The sequence below is a fragment of the Nelumbo nucifera genome, chromosome 2, assembly GCF_055504915.1.
Source record: "Nelumbo nucifera cultivar China Antique chromosome 2, China Antique-T2T, whole genome shotgun sequence".
In the NCBI taxonomy this organism is placed as follows: Eukaryota; Viridiplantae; Streptophyta; class Magnoliopsida; order Proteales; family Nelumbonaceae; genus Nelumbo; species Nelumbo nucifera.
In genome coordinates, this window is record NC_142650.1 from 66,388,402 (window position 1) to 66,410,024 (window position 21,623).

Below are 21,623 nucleotides of genomic sequence, written 5' to 3' on the forward strand. Positions count from 1 at the left end.
TTCTTTATTTTTAAAAGTTTCAATTATTTTTAGGAATGACCCGAATTGACACATGGGTTAATCCTAACTCGAATAGTTAGGGTTAGGGACTAGCATTTACTGACCTAACCCCAAAGGAACCCAACCCAAAATCAACTTGAAGTGTCTTGACCCAATCTGAACCCGACCCACCCAACCCAATTGCCAGTTCTAAACCATTTCGATTGAGTTGACTAGCAAACCTAATACAATATAAGATAATTTCATATATGAAAAGATAAAATATTTTATTTTAAATTAGAACTCGCATGTGCAAAATTGCTATGCTCTTTTTAATAAAAAGGAATAAAACCAATTTTCTATTTTTAGTCAAACATATTTTCTCTTTGGTGTTCTTTTCAAAAGTGTTTAATATTCCATATCTACTGGTCATATTTTACACAAGTATATTTTATCTTTGTGCTCAGTTTGGAAGAATACAAATACAAATATGCATAGTGCAAAGCCTTGCATTTTGTATTATTTTATATGTATTTACACCGTATATATCTGTATTTGTACTCTTTCCAAACTGAACGGTTGTGTATAGTGTTTAAACTTGACACTCAAAGAGGTTGGTGAGGTAATTGAACAAAAACAATGTGATATATAACGAGAGGGCCTATAGTAACTTTTCGCTTAGGTTTTCTTCTCCAAAGGAAGACTACTATAGGGCTGTAAATGTTAATCATTTGTCTGAATTTTTGAATTTAAATCAAGGTTCAAAGTATCGGCACGTATCGGCCCGTATTTGTCGATACGTATCATTCCAGGACCTCTCCGGTACGCCCCTATGGTGAATGTATTGGGGGTCTGACCGGTTCAGAGGGTGGAGGAGCCCTAAACCGGCCCCCTGAACTGGTTTCAGAAGAAAAAAATAAAAAAATAGTATCGATTCGGGGCATATCGGGCGTATTAATATTTTGAACCTTGATTTAAATCCAATCGGTGATCTAATTGGGATGAATATGAATCATCCCGTATCCATCCAATATTATATGATTCAATCTGATTTAAATATACGAAGGTAAGAGTATGTACATATATGCAAGCATTAACCATATATGATGTATGCAACCTAAGGCAAGTATCCTTTTATATAGTATGCTTGTATTCAATGTTCAAAGTATTGACACGTATTGGCCGATATATATCATTCCGGGACCCCTCCGATATGCCCCTATAGTGGGTGTATCGAGGGTCTAACCGGTTGAGGGGGTGAAAGAGCCCTAAACCGCCCCCCCCCCCCCCCCCCCCCCCCCCCCCCCCCCAAACCGGTTTCAAAAAAATAATAAAAAAAAGGGTATCGGATGCATATGTGCATATTACAGATGATGAATAGATCTATTGATTTCCACGGTCACTGATATTTGTAAGGAGTTTGGACCTTTTATAACATCCAACTACCTAATTCAGTATAAAAGTTATCAAAACAAAAAATAATAAATAAATGGCACTGTCTTTTAATCACTCTATGCTGGCAATGTCAGTGTCGAGTGTATGGATACTTGGAACCTTGCCTATATGTATTCAAAATTCATATCCTATATATCGATATAGTTGGTTTAAATGCGGTATTTTAACTAGAGTCTAGAACCATAGGTTCAAGTCTCATATAAGTTGAGAGAGAGAGATATTTGGCATGCTGGTTTGGACTTAAAGCCAAGGCTAACATCAGCATTATATAATGTCAAAGTCATTTATAATTCATTTCATAAATAATATATAATATTTTTTTTAATTTATCAATAGTATTATTCAATATCCAGTTTCATTCCAAATAATATTCAGACCTAAATATATAATATTATAACAAATCATATTTTTAATCTATGTCCAATTCGATTTGATCCATCATGTGCAGCCCCATTCAGGTAGAACATTAAATTGCATTGACCGTATAAACCAAGCAAAATTTTTACAGACCGATCAGTTTTTTTCTTTATTTTGTTTGGGTAATAAATCAATACGTTATCACCCCCTAAAATAATTTAAACCGACTCTACTACCAACAAATCACTACAACTGCACATCCGAAACTTCTCTTCATGAATAAAAACAGTTCATATGATTACATATTCCCTCCAAACAACATTTTCAAGTAGAAACAGTGGTTTTCTTCCCTCTTAGAAAAAGTTCATCATATAGGACAGAGATGTTAACTTGAAAATTTAGCACAGGTAAGAACAGGGTGGATATAAAATATTAATTACTCTCACGAGACTACTTCTGAAAGGACGGTAGAACCAGAAAATAGGCAATCCCCATGCATAGGTCCTTCAAAAGTAACAAAACTCTAAACGTCCCCAGTTCCCCTAGAATAATCAGAGCCATTTTTATCTTTTAGTCGATGTTCTCAGAAATGGACGACACCAGCCAGCCAATTTCACCATAACTTTCAAATTCAACAGTATAAACAACTGAATTAACATGAACAGTTCTACATCACAACCAATTTTCAGAAGATTGTTTTCACTCTGATTCCACAAGTAAATTACTCTAATGAAAGATGAGAAGGATTCTTTATTACCAGCTAACAATCGAATGGACTAAAATTTTTTGGTGGTCGTAGCATTCTCGTATTGGCTTGAGACCAGGGCAAGCATCGGCATTATGTAGTAAAAGTATAAAATAATATTTTAGTTAGCTTCCCAAAACACCTAGCCATGCGTGCCGAGGCTGAATAAATTATATGTTAAATATTAAAACTTTGGATTATATGTGGTCCTATGGACCCAAATGGACTGACACTAACCATCTAGACAATCCAGCGGATTCCTTATCTGAGACGGAGTCGGCCGCAAGAACTTCCACGTGGCAGAATGTCAGTTTTGTGAAAGGGAGCTGCCTACAGAGGTCTTCTCAAACCACCACCTTAAGCCTTCAAATGAGTGTTGTTTCATATTATACTTTGTCCTTCACTTGCTGAAACTTTTCAATTGCACCAGATCAGTCTACATATTTCTTAAACCTTGAGAAGTTTTGCCCCTTTATACTAAATCTAACCTTGAACATAAAAAATTGGATGGTTGATAGGCTCAGTTTGGAAAGAGTACAAATACAAATATATACAGTGCATATACATATGAAATAATAAAAATACAGGGATTAAAACTCTAAATATTTGTATTTGTGCTCCTTTCAAACTGAGCCTTAATTCCATCTCTAGTGTTGATTTGTAGATACATTGTTTAGATATTAAGCAAACCCACTTCGTAACAGGCTAACAGCAGAGTAATGGCCAAAATAGGGCTACTTCTATTAGTAAACTTGAATTCATTCTACAAAGCATTGTGGGATGACTACATAGATGTAAGATGCCATGAAGGAGAGCTCACCCAGGAAATAGCAGCTCGACCCCTTGTCTATTCTCTATTGCATTTTGGCTGGAAATTTCAGACTCGGCATTTCCGTTTTTTATCCAACACAGAAGGCTCACAAAATTGTTTTCCAATTGAAACACCGCCACCCCAACCCCAGTGCTAAGGAACAGTTGAAAGGTGGAAGGATCATGACTCCTGACCTCTCCATAGCAAGACCATAAGCCACAAAAAATATTTAAAAAAAAAAAGAAACATTCTTATAACCAGAAGCCCATGACTATTACAGCATAGAAAAAACATTCTCATTGCCAGTTTGACACGTTGGTATTTATTTCAAGCAAACCTCCTACAAGGCTATATAAGATGGCAAGAAAGACAATAGCCGACCTCTTTCAGCCAAACCAAACTGTCACCATTTCAAGCAAAGTCTAGATCATTACCAAAATGACATCTCTAAGAACAACCCAAGGCTCAAGCCAGGGCAGCTCCAAGCCTCCAGCCTTCATCATTCAAAAAGAGGGAAATAAACAGTGAAATTTCCCTGTTAGTCTAACAGCCTAACAAGGCCTTGAAGTTTCAAGTGTCTTTCATTTAACCACAAAGGAAAGCAAACACTGTAAGAACATTTATTTCCCCTTACAATTAAGCAAAACCCAAAAACACCTCAAGGAAAAGAAAGACGATTTTGAGTTAGGCTGTCACATCTGACACTCTGCATTAAATACTACTGTTCAATGCCTCGCACTACAAAAGGAAAAGATGTGCAGGAACTTGAAACTAGCCAACAAGGTAGAAAAGAAGTGCAGAAACTTGAAACTAGCCAACAAGGTAGAGTAGTCCAATTTCACACAAAAAACATCATTTCTTCATTATTATATTTATACAGGGCTTACAAAAAACAAAAGGAGAAAGAAAAAACACACTTACACTCACCTATACTATTCTTCACTTTACCTTTTAATCATTTTACTGCAGTAAAATCTAAATGATTATTAACTTTCTTCCCTTCTTCAACCAGGTTATATTATTTTTTGTAAGGCAAGTGCCTCTCTTTACATCAGAGAAATGCATAGTTCAGTATGTCCAATCCTGAGGCAAACCCATTTCAGATGGAGGCTTAAACCCCTCCTGCTTCCCTAGACCAACCTTTCTGATGGAGGGTCGCTGTTGATACTCTTCACCATTTTTCACATCTGTCCAAGAAAAATGTTTTTCAGACTAGAAAACCCAGAACCCAAAGTAAACTTTATAGGGTGTTTTCTCAAATAAAATATAAAACAAACCATTAAAGACTAGTCAAACCAATTAAACAGGTCCATAAACAGAAATCAAAGACAAGAGTCACAAGACAGCATGCCTTTACTAAATGGGTTTTGGGCAAAAACTAATAAACAAGCTCAGCTTCTTTGGAAGAAGAAAACAAAAAGGAAGAAAATTTATAATAAACTACAAACCCGACAAAAATACTAAAAAAAAAAATGCATACACTACAAAATTAGGTTAAACATGCTCAAACATGTCTTACACTAAAGAAAGATAGTACTACAAACCTAACACAAATAAATAAAAATAAAATAAAATAAAACTATTTTAGAGGAAGTAAGCTCAAACATGGTCCTACATGGATAAAACTGCACAAAACCACTAACCAGTAGTACAACCCTAAAACAGGGAAGAAATATCTCGGTGTCTGCTTCCCACTTACTCTGTTTCTTCTTAACATCAGCAGAAGTTGCAATGCGAGGGAGAAACACACCAGTCCCTCCGTATTCTCTCACAAAACCACCCGTTACCGACCCGTTAACCTGAAAGGGAAAAAAACTGTTTTGAACCTGGTTTTGCCGCTGGCTCTGCAAAACCCTAGCTCTCGGCTGCTGAACACAGCCCTCGACCTGTAAACAAGACCAAAAAGAAGATTAAAAAGGAAAAGCCAAACCCCATTAAAGCTGAAAAAGAAAAGCCTTGGAAGCACAACCTAAAGGCCAGGTTCTGATTTTAGTACCTGAGGTTGAACCGGTTTCATCGGACGAACCTGGTAAACCGGTAACGAACCGGGAGAGAAACAGTAATTTCCAGATGCATAAAGATGGCGACCACCAACGCCAAAAGTAGGGTTTCCACCAAACCCAAGACCAAACCCGGTTCTCGGAGGAGCAACAGAACTATGCTGCCTCGGCCGCCTAAACTGCTTGAGAGTTGAGAGTTGAGACCCAGGAGGCAAAAGCAGAAAACCCAGGTCAGAAAACTAACAAAAAGGAATCAAGGCAAAAGAATGGGTTGATAAAGTTAGCAAAACCTCTAAGTTTGGAGGTAAATTTGGCGGAGGCTTTACAGCGTTTTGGTTCCGTTCAAGCAAAGCGTAAGCGGCGAGCTGTCGAGCAAGGTCTTCCATGTACGTTAGCTCACATGGAAATTCAGGGCTAAACTTGGCGGAAACTTCGTCGGGGAAGATGTCGGAAGGAAGCCAAAGTTCCCCATCATCCAAGTTTGGAGTATAGTCCGCCATGACTAAAGCAGAGTCTTAGACCAAAAAGAAAAAATAGAGAGAGAGAGAGAGAGAGAGAGAGAGAGACAAGTGGAGTGGGAAGAACCGAAGAAGTGAAGAACCACTAGAAATGGCAGAGAACACGGAGAGTGAAAAGAGAGGAAGAGAAGGAATTTCAAGGGTCGAAGGCGGGATTTCAGTTGGGGAGGGAAGATATAGAGCTCTAGAACCGAGACAAAAGAGAGAAATGAGAGGCGGAGGGGTTTTCAAAACGACGTCACAAGTTTCTCTCTCTAGTTTGCAGCAAAAAAAAGAGTTTCTCTCTCTAGTCTCTACTACAAAGAGAGAGAAGAGAGGGTACGCCCTATATATCAGATCTTTTCTGATGGGACCGTACTCACGTGACCACTCGCTGATGAGCTGTGTTAATACCCTACTCAACTGTACGTATATGATCCGATTATATCCGTTGGATGGTCGAAGGTTTCAGATCCACGACTCAAGATTCCATCTAACGGTGAATACTTCATGAAGGCCTCTGACATTCCGCCTCATGATGCCAGTCGTACGCCCCTCGGTCTCCGCTAGCCGTTCGTGCTCCTCACCTTCCACTCTCTTTCATTCGATCATTCGGAATGACTAAAATGTCCTCTTATGTAAAACAAAACTTTTGAGGGTGTAATTGTAACTTCAGCAGCAATGTCGGTTGGTAAGTGGTAACCACCTTAACAGTTTCTCAATTCTCATGGGAGGAACCGATGAAAGGAAAGAGCAAGACCCCACTACACGGATTTCGATTTTCTGAAGAAAAAAGCCTTTGTCTTAAATGACAAACATACCCTCAAGTCCTGGACACAGGACACGGTTCCTTCGTTCATGAATTATGGACCGCGGACCGGTCTCTCGTCCGGTTGGTTTGATTTGTTTAACTTTAACATGGTCTGGCTCATCCTGTCTGATTGGGATGTTTTGTGTGGTGAGTTCGGCTTCTATCAGAGCAAGTCGGTGCTCACACCCTTCGAGCAGCCCCTTGCAATCTTGCATTGTGAATATCCCGCATGAAATAAATCTCGTTTTGTGTCTAACCGGTTAGTATGGCTTTTTCTAATTCAGAATTTGTGACTGATAATTCTAGTTAAGCATCGAAAATATTGGTATTGGGTATTATATTGGATAAGTTAGACATGGATATACTTTGAAAATTTATAAATATAAACGAAGATATAGAAACACTTGGATACGTTAGGCAAATGCATACAAACCATAACCTCAATAGGTTATATGAAGAGAAATATTACAGTAAATAATACCGAGACTCTAGAACATTCAAATATCATACAATAATTATCACCCTTTCAATTTTTATAATTATAATTTTCAAATTTTATTAATTTTTTGGGAATATTTTTCAACTTATTATTTTTGTTTAAATAACAATTATTTTTAAAATAATGAATATGTCTTCATTTTTAACATATAATGCTTTTACTTTACATATAATTGTAAAATAAAACAAATAAATCATTTAAGGTAGATAAAATAAATTATTTATAATTTTCAGTTTTTATTAAATTTTTTGGGGAAATTAAATCTTAAATTATTCTTTTCAGTTTTTATAATTATAATTTTTTGTTTTCCATTAATTTTGTTGGGAAATTTTATTTATTTAGTATTTTTATATAATAACTCTATTTTTTAAATAATAACTATGTTCTCATTATGTGTAACATAAAATATATAAATCATCTAAGGTAGGTGAAATATATTATTTTTATAATTTTTAATTTTATTAAGTTTTTTGGAAAAATTAAATCTTAAATTATTTATTTCAGTTTTCATAATATTAACTTTTTTATTTTTATTAAAGATGAAAAACAATTCCAAAGTAGTCAATATACAGTTTTGTCAAACTAGGTACAGATACACCTCTATATCAATGTATATTAAACCATATCCACCGATACAGCACAATACGACTAGATATGGAGGTGTATCGTGCTGATACGCACGACTCATGGGATACGTATCCAGTCGTGATATATCCATTATCCATAACCATGGATATGGATATGATACACCCTGTATCGATACCTTCATCCTTGGTTCTAGTTATCTTTAAACAAATTCATCATGATCAGTTTTATTTGACATTGCAATAGGTCTAATATGAATAATCCATCATAAAATAGCTCCGTATGATTCATCAACATAGTGCAATTTATCAATAACTATTATTTTCTTCATAAATGAAATTAATTTCTATTAATTTGTACGTTAAAATGCATCTATTTTTTTCGGTAAAAAATAAGATGCTTTTACAAAATAGAAGCATACTTTGTCAATAATTAACAAATGTGGACGATGCTTTGCACATGGAAATTTTAGGTATTTTAATGTCGGAAATTTTAGATATGATGATGATGATAGTATAATGTGTCTACATTTTTTATAATATTTTATATTTTTATGCAGACAACTTAATTCTTATTTATCACACTTATTTTTATTTAATATGATTAATATATAATATTAGAGATGTGCAACAATCTCTGATTTTTGTGACTTTTTGTATTTATCTTTTAACTTTTATTATTTAATTATGGAATAAAGGGTTGACAAATTTAACACAAAACGTTAAATTACAAAACTACCGCCAAACCAAAAAAAAAAAGTAATAAATCCATTTTTAGGTTGAAATTGGTAAAATTTTCTCCTTACTAACATCTTAATGCAAAGAATGTTTCTGAGATGTGAATGTTGAGTTTTGATAAATGACACTTGACCATTTTACACATAGAAAGGAAAATGTTTGTTTCACTATTTATAAATTCATAATAATTCAAATAATAAAATATTGATATAAAAAACTAATATTGACACTAAAATGATAAAAAATAATAATAATTCAAATAATAAAATATTTGAAAAATAAAAATATTAAAAGTTAGAAAAAACGATTAAATTTTATTGATATAAAAAAATCTTAACAATAAAAATTAGCACAACAATTTACAATTAATAACAAAAAAGTATAATAAAAATGTCCTTTGAATTTTATAAAAAATTAATAAAACAAATAAAAAGTTTAATAAATAATATAAACCTAGTTAGAAATTAGAAAATGAATGAAATAAATAAAAAATAATAAATGGTTAAAAATTAATGCACAACAAATAAATAATTAAAATAATAAAATGTTTAAAATAAAAATGAATAAAAGTTATAAAATTCAATAAAATAATTAAAATGTTTAGAAATTTTAACAAGAAGTAAAAAAGTAAGAAAAATGTTTACAAGAATTCAAAAATGATTAAAAAAATAAATGATTGATAATAATTCACAATCATAAATATAAATATTTTATTATTATTATTGTTATTATTATTATTAGTACTTATGTTATTATTAATTATATTACTTTTGTTATTAAATACCATATAAGCAAATTAGTCATAGAAGGAAATGCAATTTTGGAGCAAAGTGATAGGAACAAATTCCCATAACTTTAGCATTTGGAGTGTTTGCTTTAATGCAACCAAACACTTTTACCCATGAATTCTATAGCACTTGAAGGGTTATTTTAGTGCAACTAAATGTCCACTCACTAAATAGTTCCATCATGAGTTCCACCAAATTTAAACATAGTTGGCAGTTATAAACGATATTTGTGTGACAAGTATGTCCATAAAAGTTTAGTTTATGTAAAATATAATTAAAACATAAATAAATAAATAAATAATTGCACATATAAGAAATAATTAATAGTATAAAATGTTAAAAACATTAAAAATTATAAATCAATCTAAAAAAATAAATTATTAAATATATTTATTCATAAAGTTATGCAAAATATAATTAAAACAGAAAAGGGATTAAAATATAAACATAAAATACTAATTGATAATAAAATATTAAAAATTCAAATATGCTTAATATATTATAAAATATTAAAATCTTCAAAAATATTTTGTGTGTTCTTTATTATATTGCACCTTTTATATCTTAAAGAAATTTATATTTTTAAAGTTATCTAATTTTGATATTTTAACATTTATAAATTTGTTAAATGTAGTATTTATATTTTTTCGATAGGGTAAATTACCTAAACCTTCCCTATAGTTTTTGGGAAGTGCTTTAAACTCTTCTAAACTTTAAAATTTGACCTCTTGAGAAATCTCTCTACACATTTTAGAAAAATGATACAAATAGAGAACCCTTTCATTAGTTTGACATTAAGGCCTCGTTCATTTTTTGGTAAGCCATTTACTTGGGTAAATGCACTTATTTGAGCAATGTATTTCCTGAAAAATGCTTACCTGGATATGCGTGCTTATCAATATTCTTTTTATTTCTCATGTAAAAATATACAGTGACCGGTTTATCCAAAAAAGTGACATTATTAAATGATGATATTGTTTCATTACATATTACTGATTTTCAATGTACATAAGTAAATAATTTACCCAAGTCTTAGGAGAGTATTACTTCTCCAAGTAAATGAGTCGTTTGGAAATCATTATTTTCCACAAGACCCATCGGAAAACAAACAGGGATTTATTTCTTTTTCATGAGACATACCAATTTACCTATCCCTACTTCTCGCATACGAGGCCTAAGTACTAATAAAAATGGTGATGTCTTGCTTTTAAACATTTAAAATGGTTATTTTGCCCATAGATGAGAATATGGAGTATCTATTGACCAAAATACCTCCAACTAAGCTCTTTTCCACATTTAATTTACAAACTTGGTTTAATCGATCTTCTTTGAAATCTTCTTCGGTCTTTGAGTGTCAAAGATCATTACATGGATACAAACAAGAATATGGCTACTCTATCTAACATTTTGAGAGTTTATTTCAGTTGCCCATTTCTTCTTCTTAAACCTAAAAAAGAATGAACAAGCTCCACAAAAAAAAAAAAAGCCTACAACTACTTTGGAGGCAAATAAGATTAATAAAGAAAATGTTTAAATATCAACTATAAAATAATTATTTTGGAGGCAAAACCCCAATCTATTCATCTCTTTTTATCATTTTCTTCCATTTTTTCATGGCTTCAGGCTATGAACTATTTGATGAAATGCCTAAGAACGCATGAAATGTTTTGTTTTCCTTAAGCTCAGTTTGGAAAGAGTACAAATACAAATGTGTAGAGTACAAAATCTTATATTTTGTATGTATTTGTACTATACATATTTGTATTTGTACTCTTTCCAAATTAAACCTTAAGGCCAAATAATACCCCTCAATGGAGGACATATGGTTGTAGGTAGGCTTATGGATGGCAATTTTCCCTATCCCTGGCACGGGGATGGGGATGGAGATTGAAGTCCCTGTCCCCGATTATATATATTCAATATTATTTTTATTAAATATATATTATTTTTTATATATGATATTATTTTTATTATATATATATATCAAAATATATTAAAATATTATTATATTTTAAACATTTCCTTTATTTTAATTATTTTTTTTTCAAAAAATACTATTAATTGAAAATTTTTGGGGATTCAAGTCCCTACAGAAAATCTGTCATCTATCTCCATTAGGAATTGGGGATGGATGATAACTTTTATTCATCACAAGAATCAGAGTCAAGGACGGGAATTTATTTCAAAATCGGGGTCGAGGACGAGGTATATGAGCCCCACCCTAAACCTGCCTTTGTTGCCATTCCTATGTAGGCTTTAATGTAGGGGTGATCATGGGTCGGGCTAGGCTTTGCCTTCATAACAACAGGCTTATGCTAGGCTCGGGCCTGGCCTAGCCCGTATTATTGGCCTAAAAATATAAGCTTGGGCTCGACCCTACATGGGCCCGAGCCGGGTCAAGCCAAGATTTTGGGCCTAATTATTGTATTTCAGGTCCAAAATTAAACAATTATACTTTTTTTTTTCACTTATTGTTGTGAAGACTATAGTAACATGTAAGAAACTTTAAACTTAATATCAAGATAAAATCTTTTAACATAAGAGAAAATAAATAATCATACGTTGTAACTTATAAGTTTCAATTGGTCATTAGTATGCTAAAAATGATAATTTTAACAAACCAATTCTTCTATAAAAAAAAAACAACTTAGAACTTATAATATCTATCAAAAAATAACCATCAATTGTCATGTAATATTCACAAAACAACTTTAAACATCTCTATAATTGGCTTCATCTTCCATTCAACTCCTACAAATAAAAAGTGAAATAAAAGATATTAACAAACTAAGAAAAAATAATTCAAATTAATGTAAATAAATAAGTAATAAAATATTGAAAATGGTTTCAATTTTACCTAAAACTTGCAACCACTCTAAACTTCAGATTTATCTTCATCAATGGAGTCTTCATCACTAGAAGATCCATCTTTTGGTGAGAGAGAGAGTTTTGGCATGTCGGTGGTTTTGTGAAATTGGTGAGAGAGAGAGAGAGCCAAGAAAATTAGGGTTTAGTAATTTCTATATTTCATTAAATAGTAGATTAGAATTTGGTAAGATCTAAGACCGTAGGACTAAAATCTTTAATCTCCTACAAATCTCTATTTAATATATAAAACATCAATTATCAAATATTTTTAAATAACATATATACATAAAGATATACTAGCAAATATGTACGTGCATTTGCATATAACAGTATCTCTAAGACAAAATTATTTATAATTCATGGACAGTTATAAGTGGGCAGTTTCTAAAATGAAAGTAAGGGGCATATATGCCCTCTTTATGCCCATTGTATGTTTAGATATATGGGCTGGGCCGAGCCCAGGCCTTAACAAAAAACCTAGACCCAACCCAGATTTTCTGGGCCGGGCTGAAATGATCACCCCTACTTTAATGAGGCCGGACTTCACAATATTCGTTGCAGGTTCGAGTTCCCCACTTGCATCTATCTACTTGCCATCAGGGCGGGGGGGTTGTGACCTTGTGGGTATGGGGATGGACGACCCTGCATTAAGATATATATTTTAAGTATTTTTGCAAAATTCAAGGTATGTTTTAAGTCTTTCACTTTTTTTTACTTTTTCATTCTCCTTCATAGAAATCAAGCCAAAATGGAGATAATTCAAGGCACAAAATTTTGACATTATTTATGGATTTGACTTCATTGATCTCCTAAATTATTGGTGCTTTTTTTTTTTTTGTAAATTTAAATTTTTAGTGAACTACTTGCCTTGTTTTTGTAGATATAGGTTTCTTGCTGGACTACATAAATCTTTTATTCTGGTAGTTTGTTTATTTCCTGTTATTCTTCATGTCTTGTTACCTTCAAAACCCAGAATCTCACCTCAACACAACGTAACCAACTGAATGGTAGGCCAAGAATTTGTCACCCTTGGATGTCTTCTTGAAAATGACATACAAAAGATGTTCCATGTCTTTTGACTCAGATGTAAGAACATGACTCTTAAATTTGTAAATAATGAATTTACTGGTATATTACAAGTAAAATTGCAATACAGAGAAGCATACAAACAAAAGATGGTTGTAATGCTTCCACCATAGACAGAGGTTAAATATTACATATTCACTGCTTGGAGAGAAGCGCTAAGTTTTAGTGTTGATAACCAATTTAGAAGAGCTCCATTGACAAGTTCTGGGACCTCATCATGAGGACAATGCCCTGCCTGTAGACTCACAAGCGATGTGTTGGGATAGAACTCTTTGATTCTGGCGGCTTTTGCAGGCCCTACCCAAGGGTCCAAGTCACCCCAGAGCAACAACAATGGGCAAGAGAGTATGCTTAGCACACTGTCAAGTGTATACTTTGTCTGGTTTAACATGAACCTCGTCATTAATCTGCAAACGTCAAAGAAAATCCAGTTATGAATAAGAAAAAGAGATCATCAGATGGTTCCTTTGTCACTCCATGATGGTTTTAGATTTAGGGGATTACATAATTTTAGATTTAGAAGGGAAATTTGCAAATCAAAAATCATTCCTGTAGTTCTGACACTAACGGTAGCCTGAGCTAAGTCAAACCCAAGGTGCAGATTAAAACCATCAAAACAGAAACCAGAAAAATCAGGTAGGTCAGGCTTGTAGATCTCACCCCTAATGGCTGATTGCTTCCATAGTTATACATTCATCTAAAATCAAATTTTGAGTTCTTATTTGGGGACAGAGCAAATTAATGCATATATTTACATTCATACCTATAATAAACTTCTCCAGCATTGGGATCCGCCGCTGGTTTTGTTATTGATTCCACAAGGTAGTCATCTACATTGGAAGTATTTATATATACCTGTATTGGAAAAAGAAATGTTAATGAGGTGAATAAATAGTGTAAAATAACAAAGAAAGGTAGAAATGTTGCATTAATTCAAATACGAGAATTACATTGTATTTATAGAATAAACAGGATAAAACCAATCTTACATAAACTCTATCCTAAACCTAACAACCCATCCTAATCCATCTCAAACTCTCTACCTCATCTTTATCACGAGAACAAACTGAGCCTAATATCAACTCCCTAATATGCCCCCTTAAACACATGGGGATCGAAGATCTTCATGTGTTTAACGTTACAATGTGATGATGTGTCCACGCTTCCAAGCCTTTTGTGATGATAATGCGGCAAACTAATGATGACAAGGCTGTGATGTAGCATGATGATGAGAACCTGCTTCTCTTCAAGAGAGAGTTTTTGGTTTAAAGGTGATTTTGGGAAACCAATTATTTATTTATTAATTAATATAAAAATGAAATTTTGAAAAAAAAAACTAAAAAGAAGTGTGGGGTAAAATGTATCAATACACCCCTGCTGATACATTTGGGTGTATCGATACTTTAAACCATGGATAACATATGAGATGGCCAGAGATGGGGGTAACAGTGCACTGAAGACAATGATCAGGGGTACCGACATCCATCAGGAGCTGTCACTTGAATAGGTTGCCACCTGCCACTGAAGAATCGTGTGCAACAGCAAGTGTCTTTCTCACAAGAGGGGATTTAGCCAAACAAGGATGCTCTCATTTGAATGGGAATGTACAGTTGGTGAACCAAGAGTGTTGAAATTCTAGGTGTTCATATCAGAACGAGTTGTAGGTGATGCTGATGCAGTGTCGAAACAAGGAGAAACAGCAGGGCAGACAATAGAGGCCTGCTGAAGATTTTGGCTTTGAGTTCTGCTGCAACATGATTCCAATTCTCCATGGTTGGCCACAAATGCTGCAAGAGGCTGGTACTGTACTTGAAGTCATTTATGGCAATATGCAGAGATATTCCCGGTGATAGCAAATGTGATTAGTTCAAATCAGTTGTTGACAGTCCTGGTGCATTAATTCAACTATGAAAATTACATTGTATTTATAAAATAAGTAGGATAAAACCAACCTAACATAAACTCTATTCTAAACCCATCCTAATCCATCTCAAGTTCTCCACTCATCTTTATCTCATGATTACAAACTGAGCCTTATCTCAACTCCCTAATAAGCAGAATGGAAGATAACACAACTTCTGCAGCTAAGGCTGTGTGTGACATGCTTTCTGAGAATTAGTTTTGATGAATTTTTAAATTCTAAGAATCATTTTTGAAGTTTGGATTTATGACAATTTATGGAACTAATTATTTTTCTGGGCTCAAACTTGTTCTAATAACTGATTCTAAGTCAAGAAATTTAGCTCCAAAAGTGAATAAATTTTGGCTTAGTATTCTTCAAATAGTGTTTCTTTGGAGCAGAATTTTAACCAAACATAGCCCAAATGTCTACTTGAAATTGAATACAAGGATGAAAAGAATCTCTCTTCTGTCTCATCCAGACAGATGAAACATAGTTATAGAAGTTGAGCAGTTCTCCTAGTCCAAAAGATGATATGGTCAGGCTTCAAGTCTATCACATTTTCAGAGTCAGGGAATAAAAGAGAAAATGACAGGAAATCATTCAATGACACTGAACTTAACTAGATATCATCTGCATAGTTTTCAAGGACCCAAGGAGAGGCTAGGCGACAGGGGGGCGCCTTGTCGCCTAGTCGCCTAGGCGATGGATTTTTTTATGTTGAAAACATAGATCCTAGGATAGTTCCCTAGGTACCATAACCATATTTCCTTAATAATTATTCATAATTTTCATAAGAAAAGTATAAATTTCATATTAAATTATAGAAAATCAACATATTCATGAGAAGAAAAAGAAGAAAGAAAATAAAATTCAAAAAATATAGGGGATGAACCCTTATTTTTATTATAGGAAAAGAATAAAAGAAAAAGTAGTAGTAGCAGTAGTAGTAGTAGTGGTGGTGGTGGTCTTCCTTACTTATTGGTTCAGGTTTTGAAGTCTTTGAGGGTTCAATACAGCATTTAACAACGTTTGTGTTGATTAAACCCAAATAAATAAGAAAACAATAAAAAGAAATTAGTATATAAACACAGAAAATGATTATTTTAGTTTAATAATGTCTATTTTATAATTATAATCTCAAAAAAGAATGAACAAGAAAGTATTTTATAGTAGGAAGTAAAAAACTGCTTGGCGATTAGGTGAAGCGAGCCTCAAAGGGCGCCTTGTTACCTAGGCATCGCCTTGACAACTATGATCATCTGGTAGGACATGCTAAAAAGTAGCTCAACCACTCCATACGTGAAAAGTGGGAGGACAAACTTCTAATCACAATATGGGGCTTGCTCATGTTGGTACTAGGACAATCTATCAGTTATTTGTTTTATGGGAGATAAGGGTCTCTCAGTATGTCAGTGAACTTTGCATGCACACCCAAAGAGGGAATCAAAGTTATGCTTGTTGCACCCATTAAGCTTTAAAAAGAGAATGCACCAAACCAGAGTTGGAGATAAGTAGCATACACTTTTTAAGACAGATTCAATCCTTGCAGGTTGCTTTGCTTGCCAAAAAAGAAATCCTAGAACAATACGCTGAAAAACCTCCTTCAGTGGCTTTAAGAGAAAATTCTCTAGGATGGAATTCTCAGATTTTGTAGATGTTCTCCCACTTGCATCTCCAAACTGCCCAGCAGAGTTTAGTAATGCAACTCCCACAACTTGTTCAGGCAACTCTGCTGCTGTAACCAAAGCAGTAAATCCTCCAAGACTGAAAAATAATCATAGGATATATAATCTTTTAGAGTCATTAAAACCACACTCAACATGGAAAGAATAAGCAATAATTGAACACACACACACGTGTAGAAAGGATTCTAGTTGAAGTAGAAGGTTCGTTATATCATGACCAAGACATATGCTCCCTGCAACTTTAATGTTTCCTTTCTTTCTTTCTTTTAGACTCAGGTTATGATCAAGCTGACAAAACAAGTTCTTTGGGTTTTCCGAACACATGTCATGGCTGTTAAGGGACATCCTTTCCATATTTAAGTCTGAGGTTTTATCCAGAATTGTTATGCACAAAACAATTCTCTATAGAATATGTACATGAAACCTCTGTAATTGTTAGACTGAACAGAACATAAAGAAATAGTTCAAACAAGATAATACAGTTTGGGCATATGAGAAATTACCATATTCTTCTAAAATGATTACATTTTCTTTGCTCTATCACTGTAGCATTAAATCTTAATTTGAAGGCCTGGTGAATGATCACCATGATATAAGCCCAAAGGCTTCAACCACATAGATATCAAGACATTTGAAAGCTTACATGCTATTTTTCATATTGATATTGTATCCATGCTTATGAAGCTTACTAATTTAGTTATGGAGCCCATACAATCACTTGACAAATTATATAATATGTTACCCCTTTGTGTTTTCACCTACTAATACAAGAGAACGATCATATAAGCTGCAAACCTAAGCACCTTGTGCTCTGCAGTACTTACTGAATTTTATAACAGTAGTTTGGGAGTTTGGGTAATGGCACTTTTTATGGATTTGCAGTTTCATTTTGTCGTCTTCTGTATATGTACAACTTGTCCTTTAGTGTTCAGAAATCTAGATTGGATTCCCCAATCAGGGTTTCTAATCAGAGCAAAATGGTCTTTCAACCAGATGTAGCTCTAGCTACCAAGATCTTCTGATAGACTCCAGAATAAGGCTTTTTTTTTGAAGATAAATAAAGAAAAAATCCATTAGGAAATAAGGGAGAATAAGGCTACATGACAAATTTTCAAGTTCAGGAAAATAATAAACAGAAGGGAAAAAAAACCACCGTTGGTTGACATCTCAACTAATTTAACTCGATGCAAGACCAAGAACTAAAGGATCTTTGATAGGGGTGCAAGTCGGGCGGGTTGGGCTGGGTTTATGGTCAACCCAGGCCCGGCCCTAAAATTTGGGCTTAAGGCCGGAGCCTGAGGTCAAGCCGGATTTTTCCAACCCGAGCCCAGCCCGCCCTGTAATTTGATGCCCTCGGGTTGGGCTCGGGCCCGGGCCAGGCTTGGGTTGGTCAATGAACCCACTCTAAAATTATACATATATAAATGTATTTATGCAAATATATATACATATTTATGTATGTATGTAAATATGTATGCAAAATATCTATACAAATGTTATATATACAAATATGTATGTATATATATGTAAATATGTATGCAAACATTTATATATATACACATATACACATATATATATATGTATAAATATATATAATTGGGCTGGGCTTAGGCCGGGTTCGGGCTACCTAAGGGCTAGGCCTGAGCCCGGCCTGAAAAATTGAAAATCCCTACTTCTTTGGCCCGAGCCCAGCCTGTGTAAAATTCCGGGTTGGGCCTGCCCAAGTTGCACCCCTAATCTTTGAGTACTGTCACAAGCTCCTCTGATGAAAAAAATAACAGGAAATATGGTTGAATTAGAATATGATAAAGTGGATGTCCTAGATAATAAGAACAATGATAGTCGTTGTTCCAAGAAGCATGTTTGGTGCCTACTATAAATAATAACAACACAATTCTGAGGTACAGTCCTCTAAATAAACAGGTAACTTCAAATGTCAGAAATTTCTCAAGTTTCTCTTTAAACCTTAAAATGAAATGTGAACATTTAATTTTTATTTTTGTTAAAGAAAATATATGCATTTATATGATACTGAGATTTCCTTCCACGCAATAAATCAGAAACTTAATAAGATTCACTGTAGAATGCAACTAAACTCAAGAACTTTTATTGTCAAGCATCCTTAAAACAAGAATAAATACTCTGCACTCGTAGTAAAATATTACCTGTTTCCAACTAAAATTGCTGGTTCTTTCACTATCTCCTTCAAGAAATCTGCAACCTGGTCTCTCCATACCATGGCATCATACTCAATTATTGCTTTCTCACTCCATCCAAACCCCAGCAAGTCTAAAGCATAAACTCTATATTTTTTAGCCAGCTCTGGTATATTGTATCTGCTTACATCACAAGAAAAAGAACTTCATTAACATAACTGAAAGTGCACATAAAAGTCAAGAGACTCAAGACAAATAGAAATTGAAGACTAAGACAAACTAGCATGATTTTCAAACCAATTAATTTCTCAGGAAGCAATGTTTTACCAGAATCAGTGTCTGTTAAACAAACTTATGCATGTTCAAGTCACATTTTGAATGAAGATTTGGTTCAATTTCAAATCTTTAAAGGGAATACAATTCACAACCAAGAATAACATAATCCTCTATGTGGGAATGGGATGTATTCACAAATTGTGCAACAGATAGAAATGATAGGCTTTGCATTAGAGAAACACATCTAACCTGGAAAAGAACCATATATACACTTCTAACAATGAGAAACACAATCATCAATTTGATCTTCACACAGAAAACTCTCTAAACAGTTTCAGAATAGGCGCTACATGAAGTGATGGCCTACCATTTCAAGTGCAATCGTTGGGTGCATTTTGATTAACAAGATGCCAAGAAAGAAAATCAAGAACCCAAAACGAACCTCCAGTGAAATGCAGAAGCACCAAACCCATGAATAAGAACTATAGGAATCCCTTTTCCTTGCTCCACGTAATGTATTCTGTGGCCCCTCCATGTCCAATAATTGTACCCTTCTGGCTTGAAAGGTAGCCTCTCTCTTCCTGGAAACAAAATCAGCTTAATCAAGTTCTGTATACACGCATACATGAATTCTAAAAAGAAATTCAGCAAAAATAAACAAGAAGAAACGAATGCTATCAGGTAGCATAACTTTTAATTTCCACCAAAAAAATCTAAATCTGCAACCAAATTCCCGAGATGAAGAACAAAACAAACCTTGGATGGGACTGGCAGTCGAAGAAGAATCCATAACCGAAACCCCGGCTGCAACGATTCCCTTCAAGGTAAAATTCCTTCTAAGAATTTTGCATTGGCTTTCTTCGCAGAGAAACCAAAAAGTCAGCAAAAGTTTTCCACAACCAGCATTTTAGTTTCAGAGGTAGAACAAATAAAAGTAGATAGGATTAAGCCCTTGGTCCTTACTGTGCTGAAAGATCCTTCTGGGTACAAAGAGTCGACGTTGGATGGGATTGAAGAAATCTGCATGTCTGAGTGAAGGTGAAAGTGTAGATGAAGAAGACATCGAAGCCCAACAACCATAAACCCCACGAAGCTCAAGAATCGCTGGACTGGGTTGAGGTTGAGAAACCAGATACGAATTACGAGGAGGATTTGAAAGAGAAGAAATTAGTAGCGACTAGCGAGAGACTGCGAGAGCATAAACTAAATTCTTTTATGTGGCTGGCGTACCATGCAGCTGTGGCTCATTTGGAACCAAACGAATCTCCAGATTCTTCTCTTTCTACTAAGGTTGTCATATTTGGACCGGACATAATACCGTTTTGGTCATCGGGTCACGGGTTGAACACTTCAACCGTCCAGTCCGACTCAAGAGTCAAGAGTCAAGAGTCAAGACTATGCTGCCAATGAACTCCCAAAATTCAAAACCGGATTCGACATCCGATCCTATACGGACATACAGTTATGCATACATTCGATTGAAATCCAAAGTCCATACAAAAAAAATCCAAGGTCCATTAATAATTATATATAAAAATTATATAAAATTTATAATTAATAAATTTAATATTTTATATTTATATAAATATATATATATATATATATATTTTTTTTTAAATAGGTTGTATGTAAATTCTAATTTGTTTTATGACGATGTGATTATCACTTTTATTAGAAAGGTGGTCCCACGTTTATGCATTCATTCAGGAATTTCTTCTCTTGCGTTCTCCTTTGGATTGGTTCTTTTGTTGGTTGCAGAAGTTATATATTTATACTTTCCTGTTTTCATCATTTTTCTTTCTGAAAAGTTGCATCTGAGCTTCATTTTTGATTGAATTTATATACAAGTTTCTTGATTGAATTCTGTGTTAGATAAGAGTGCAAATTGTAGTTATAAGTAAATAGATGCAAAATTGGTATCTGGTTGAAATTTGCACCATAAATAAACAGAATCATAGATTTTCTAAAATATCATTTCACTGTCACCAATCACCATGAGAAATGAAATATTGACAAAATTTACTAAGTCCCTACGAGTAGATGTACACCAGCCATCACCACGCCTCACGTATAGACGTATAGTCCCCGAAACAAAGGGCCCATATCCGGCAATGGGACCTACAAGTCCACTAAACATGAGTCATAGATGTGAACAACAAGAAGTAACTATAACACAAACCAAATGGCTCTGTAAATGGATCGGATTCGATTGTAAATTTAGTTTTTCTGATATTTGGATTTTTTTTTTATTGTGACCTATTTATCAGATTTTGATATAAGGTGATCATGGGCCAGGCCAGACTAGGCTTCTACGTATACAGCTTTAAATGTACTATGCTTACCATAGCTTAGACAGAAAACCTAAGCCCAAGCCCGGAATTTTCT

The 21,623-nt window shown here is 34.0% G+C and overlaps 2 protein-coding genes across 5 annotated transcripts; both read right to left on the reverse strand.

The window, feature by feature from the left end:
- Positions 1 to 4,183: 4,183 nt before the first annotated feature.
- Positions 4,184 to 6,165, reverse strand: LOC104601385 (uncharacterized). Of its 3 annotated transcripts, none has more exons than XM_010264684.3 (4): positions 5,674 to 6,165; positions 5,344 to 5,526; positions 5,047 to 5,233; positions 4,184 to 4,534 (listed from the first exon to the last, which is right to left on the reverse strand). In XM_010264684.3, exons 1-4 carry the CDS (start codon positions 5,845 to 5,847, stop codon positions 4,416 to 4,418), a joined length of 663 nt encoding a protein of 220 aa, XP_010262986.1. In that variant the 5' UTR covers positions 5,848 to 6,165; the 3' UTR covers positions 4,184 to 4,415. The 3 variants fall into 3 exon arrangements, with proteins under 3 accessions (XP_010262986.1, XP_010262984.1, XP_010262987.1); XM_010264682.3 differs by having other exon boundaries at positions 5,638 to 6,165; XM_010264685.3 differs by having other exon boundaries at positions 4,392 to 4,534; positions 4,991 to 5,233; positions 5,638 to 6,010.
- Positions 6,166 to 13,219: 7,054 nt separating this feature from the next.
- LOC104601386 (alpha/beta-Hydrolases superfamily protein) lies at positions 13,220 to 20,431 on the reverse strand. Of its 2 annotated transcripts, none has more exons than XM_010264686.2 (7): positions 20,202 to 20,431; positions 19,995 to 20,096; positions 19,681 to 19,819; positions 18,972 to 19,142; positions 16,642 to 16,885; positions 13,982 to 14,073; positions 13,220 to 13,625 (listed from the first exon to the last, which is right to left on the reverse strand). In XM_010264686.2, exons 1-7 carry the CDS (start codon positions 20,299 to 20,301, stop codon positions 13,346 to 13,348), a joined length of 1,128 nt encoding a protein of 375 aa, XP_010262988.1. In that variant the 5' UTR covers positions 20,302 to 20,431; the 3' UTR covers positions 13,220 to 13,345. The 2 variants fall into 2 exon arrangements, with proteins under 2 accessions (XP_010262988.1, XP_088753202.1); XM_088897076.1 differs by having other exon boundaries at positions 19,995 to 20,092; positions 20,202 to 20,374.
- Between the last annotated feature and the right edge of the window lie 1,192 nt (positions 20,432 to 21,623).

Bases quoted from the DNA above. Each gene is read 5' to 3' on its own strand.
- LOC104601385 (XM_010264682.3), bottom strand. From the start codon at position 5,847: ATGGCGGACTATACTCCAAACTTGGATGATGGGGAACTTTGGCTTCCT. The intron at 5,234-5,343 runs GTACTAAAATCA...TCTTGTTTACAG, and splicing joins TGAAACCGGTTCAACCTCAG to GTCGAGGGCTGTGTTCAGCA. The intron at 4,535-5,046 runs GTAAGTGGGAAG...TTTCTTGGACAG, and splicing joins TGATGTTAAGAAGAAACAGA to ATGTGAAAAATGGTGAAGAG.
- LOC104601386 (XM_010264686.2), bottom strand. From the start codon at position 20,301: ATGTCTTCTTCATCTACACTTTCACCTTCACTCAGACATGCAGATTTC. The intron at 19,820-19,994 runs GTTTGTTTTGTT...TTTTGTTTCCAG, and splicing joins GACTGCCAGTCCCATCCAAG to GAAGAGAGAGGCTACCTTTC. The intron at 19,143-19,680 runs GTTCGTTTTGGG...TGATGTAAGCAG, and splicing joins GCTTCTGCATTTCACTGGAG to ATACAATATACCAGAGCTGG.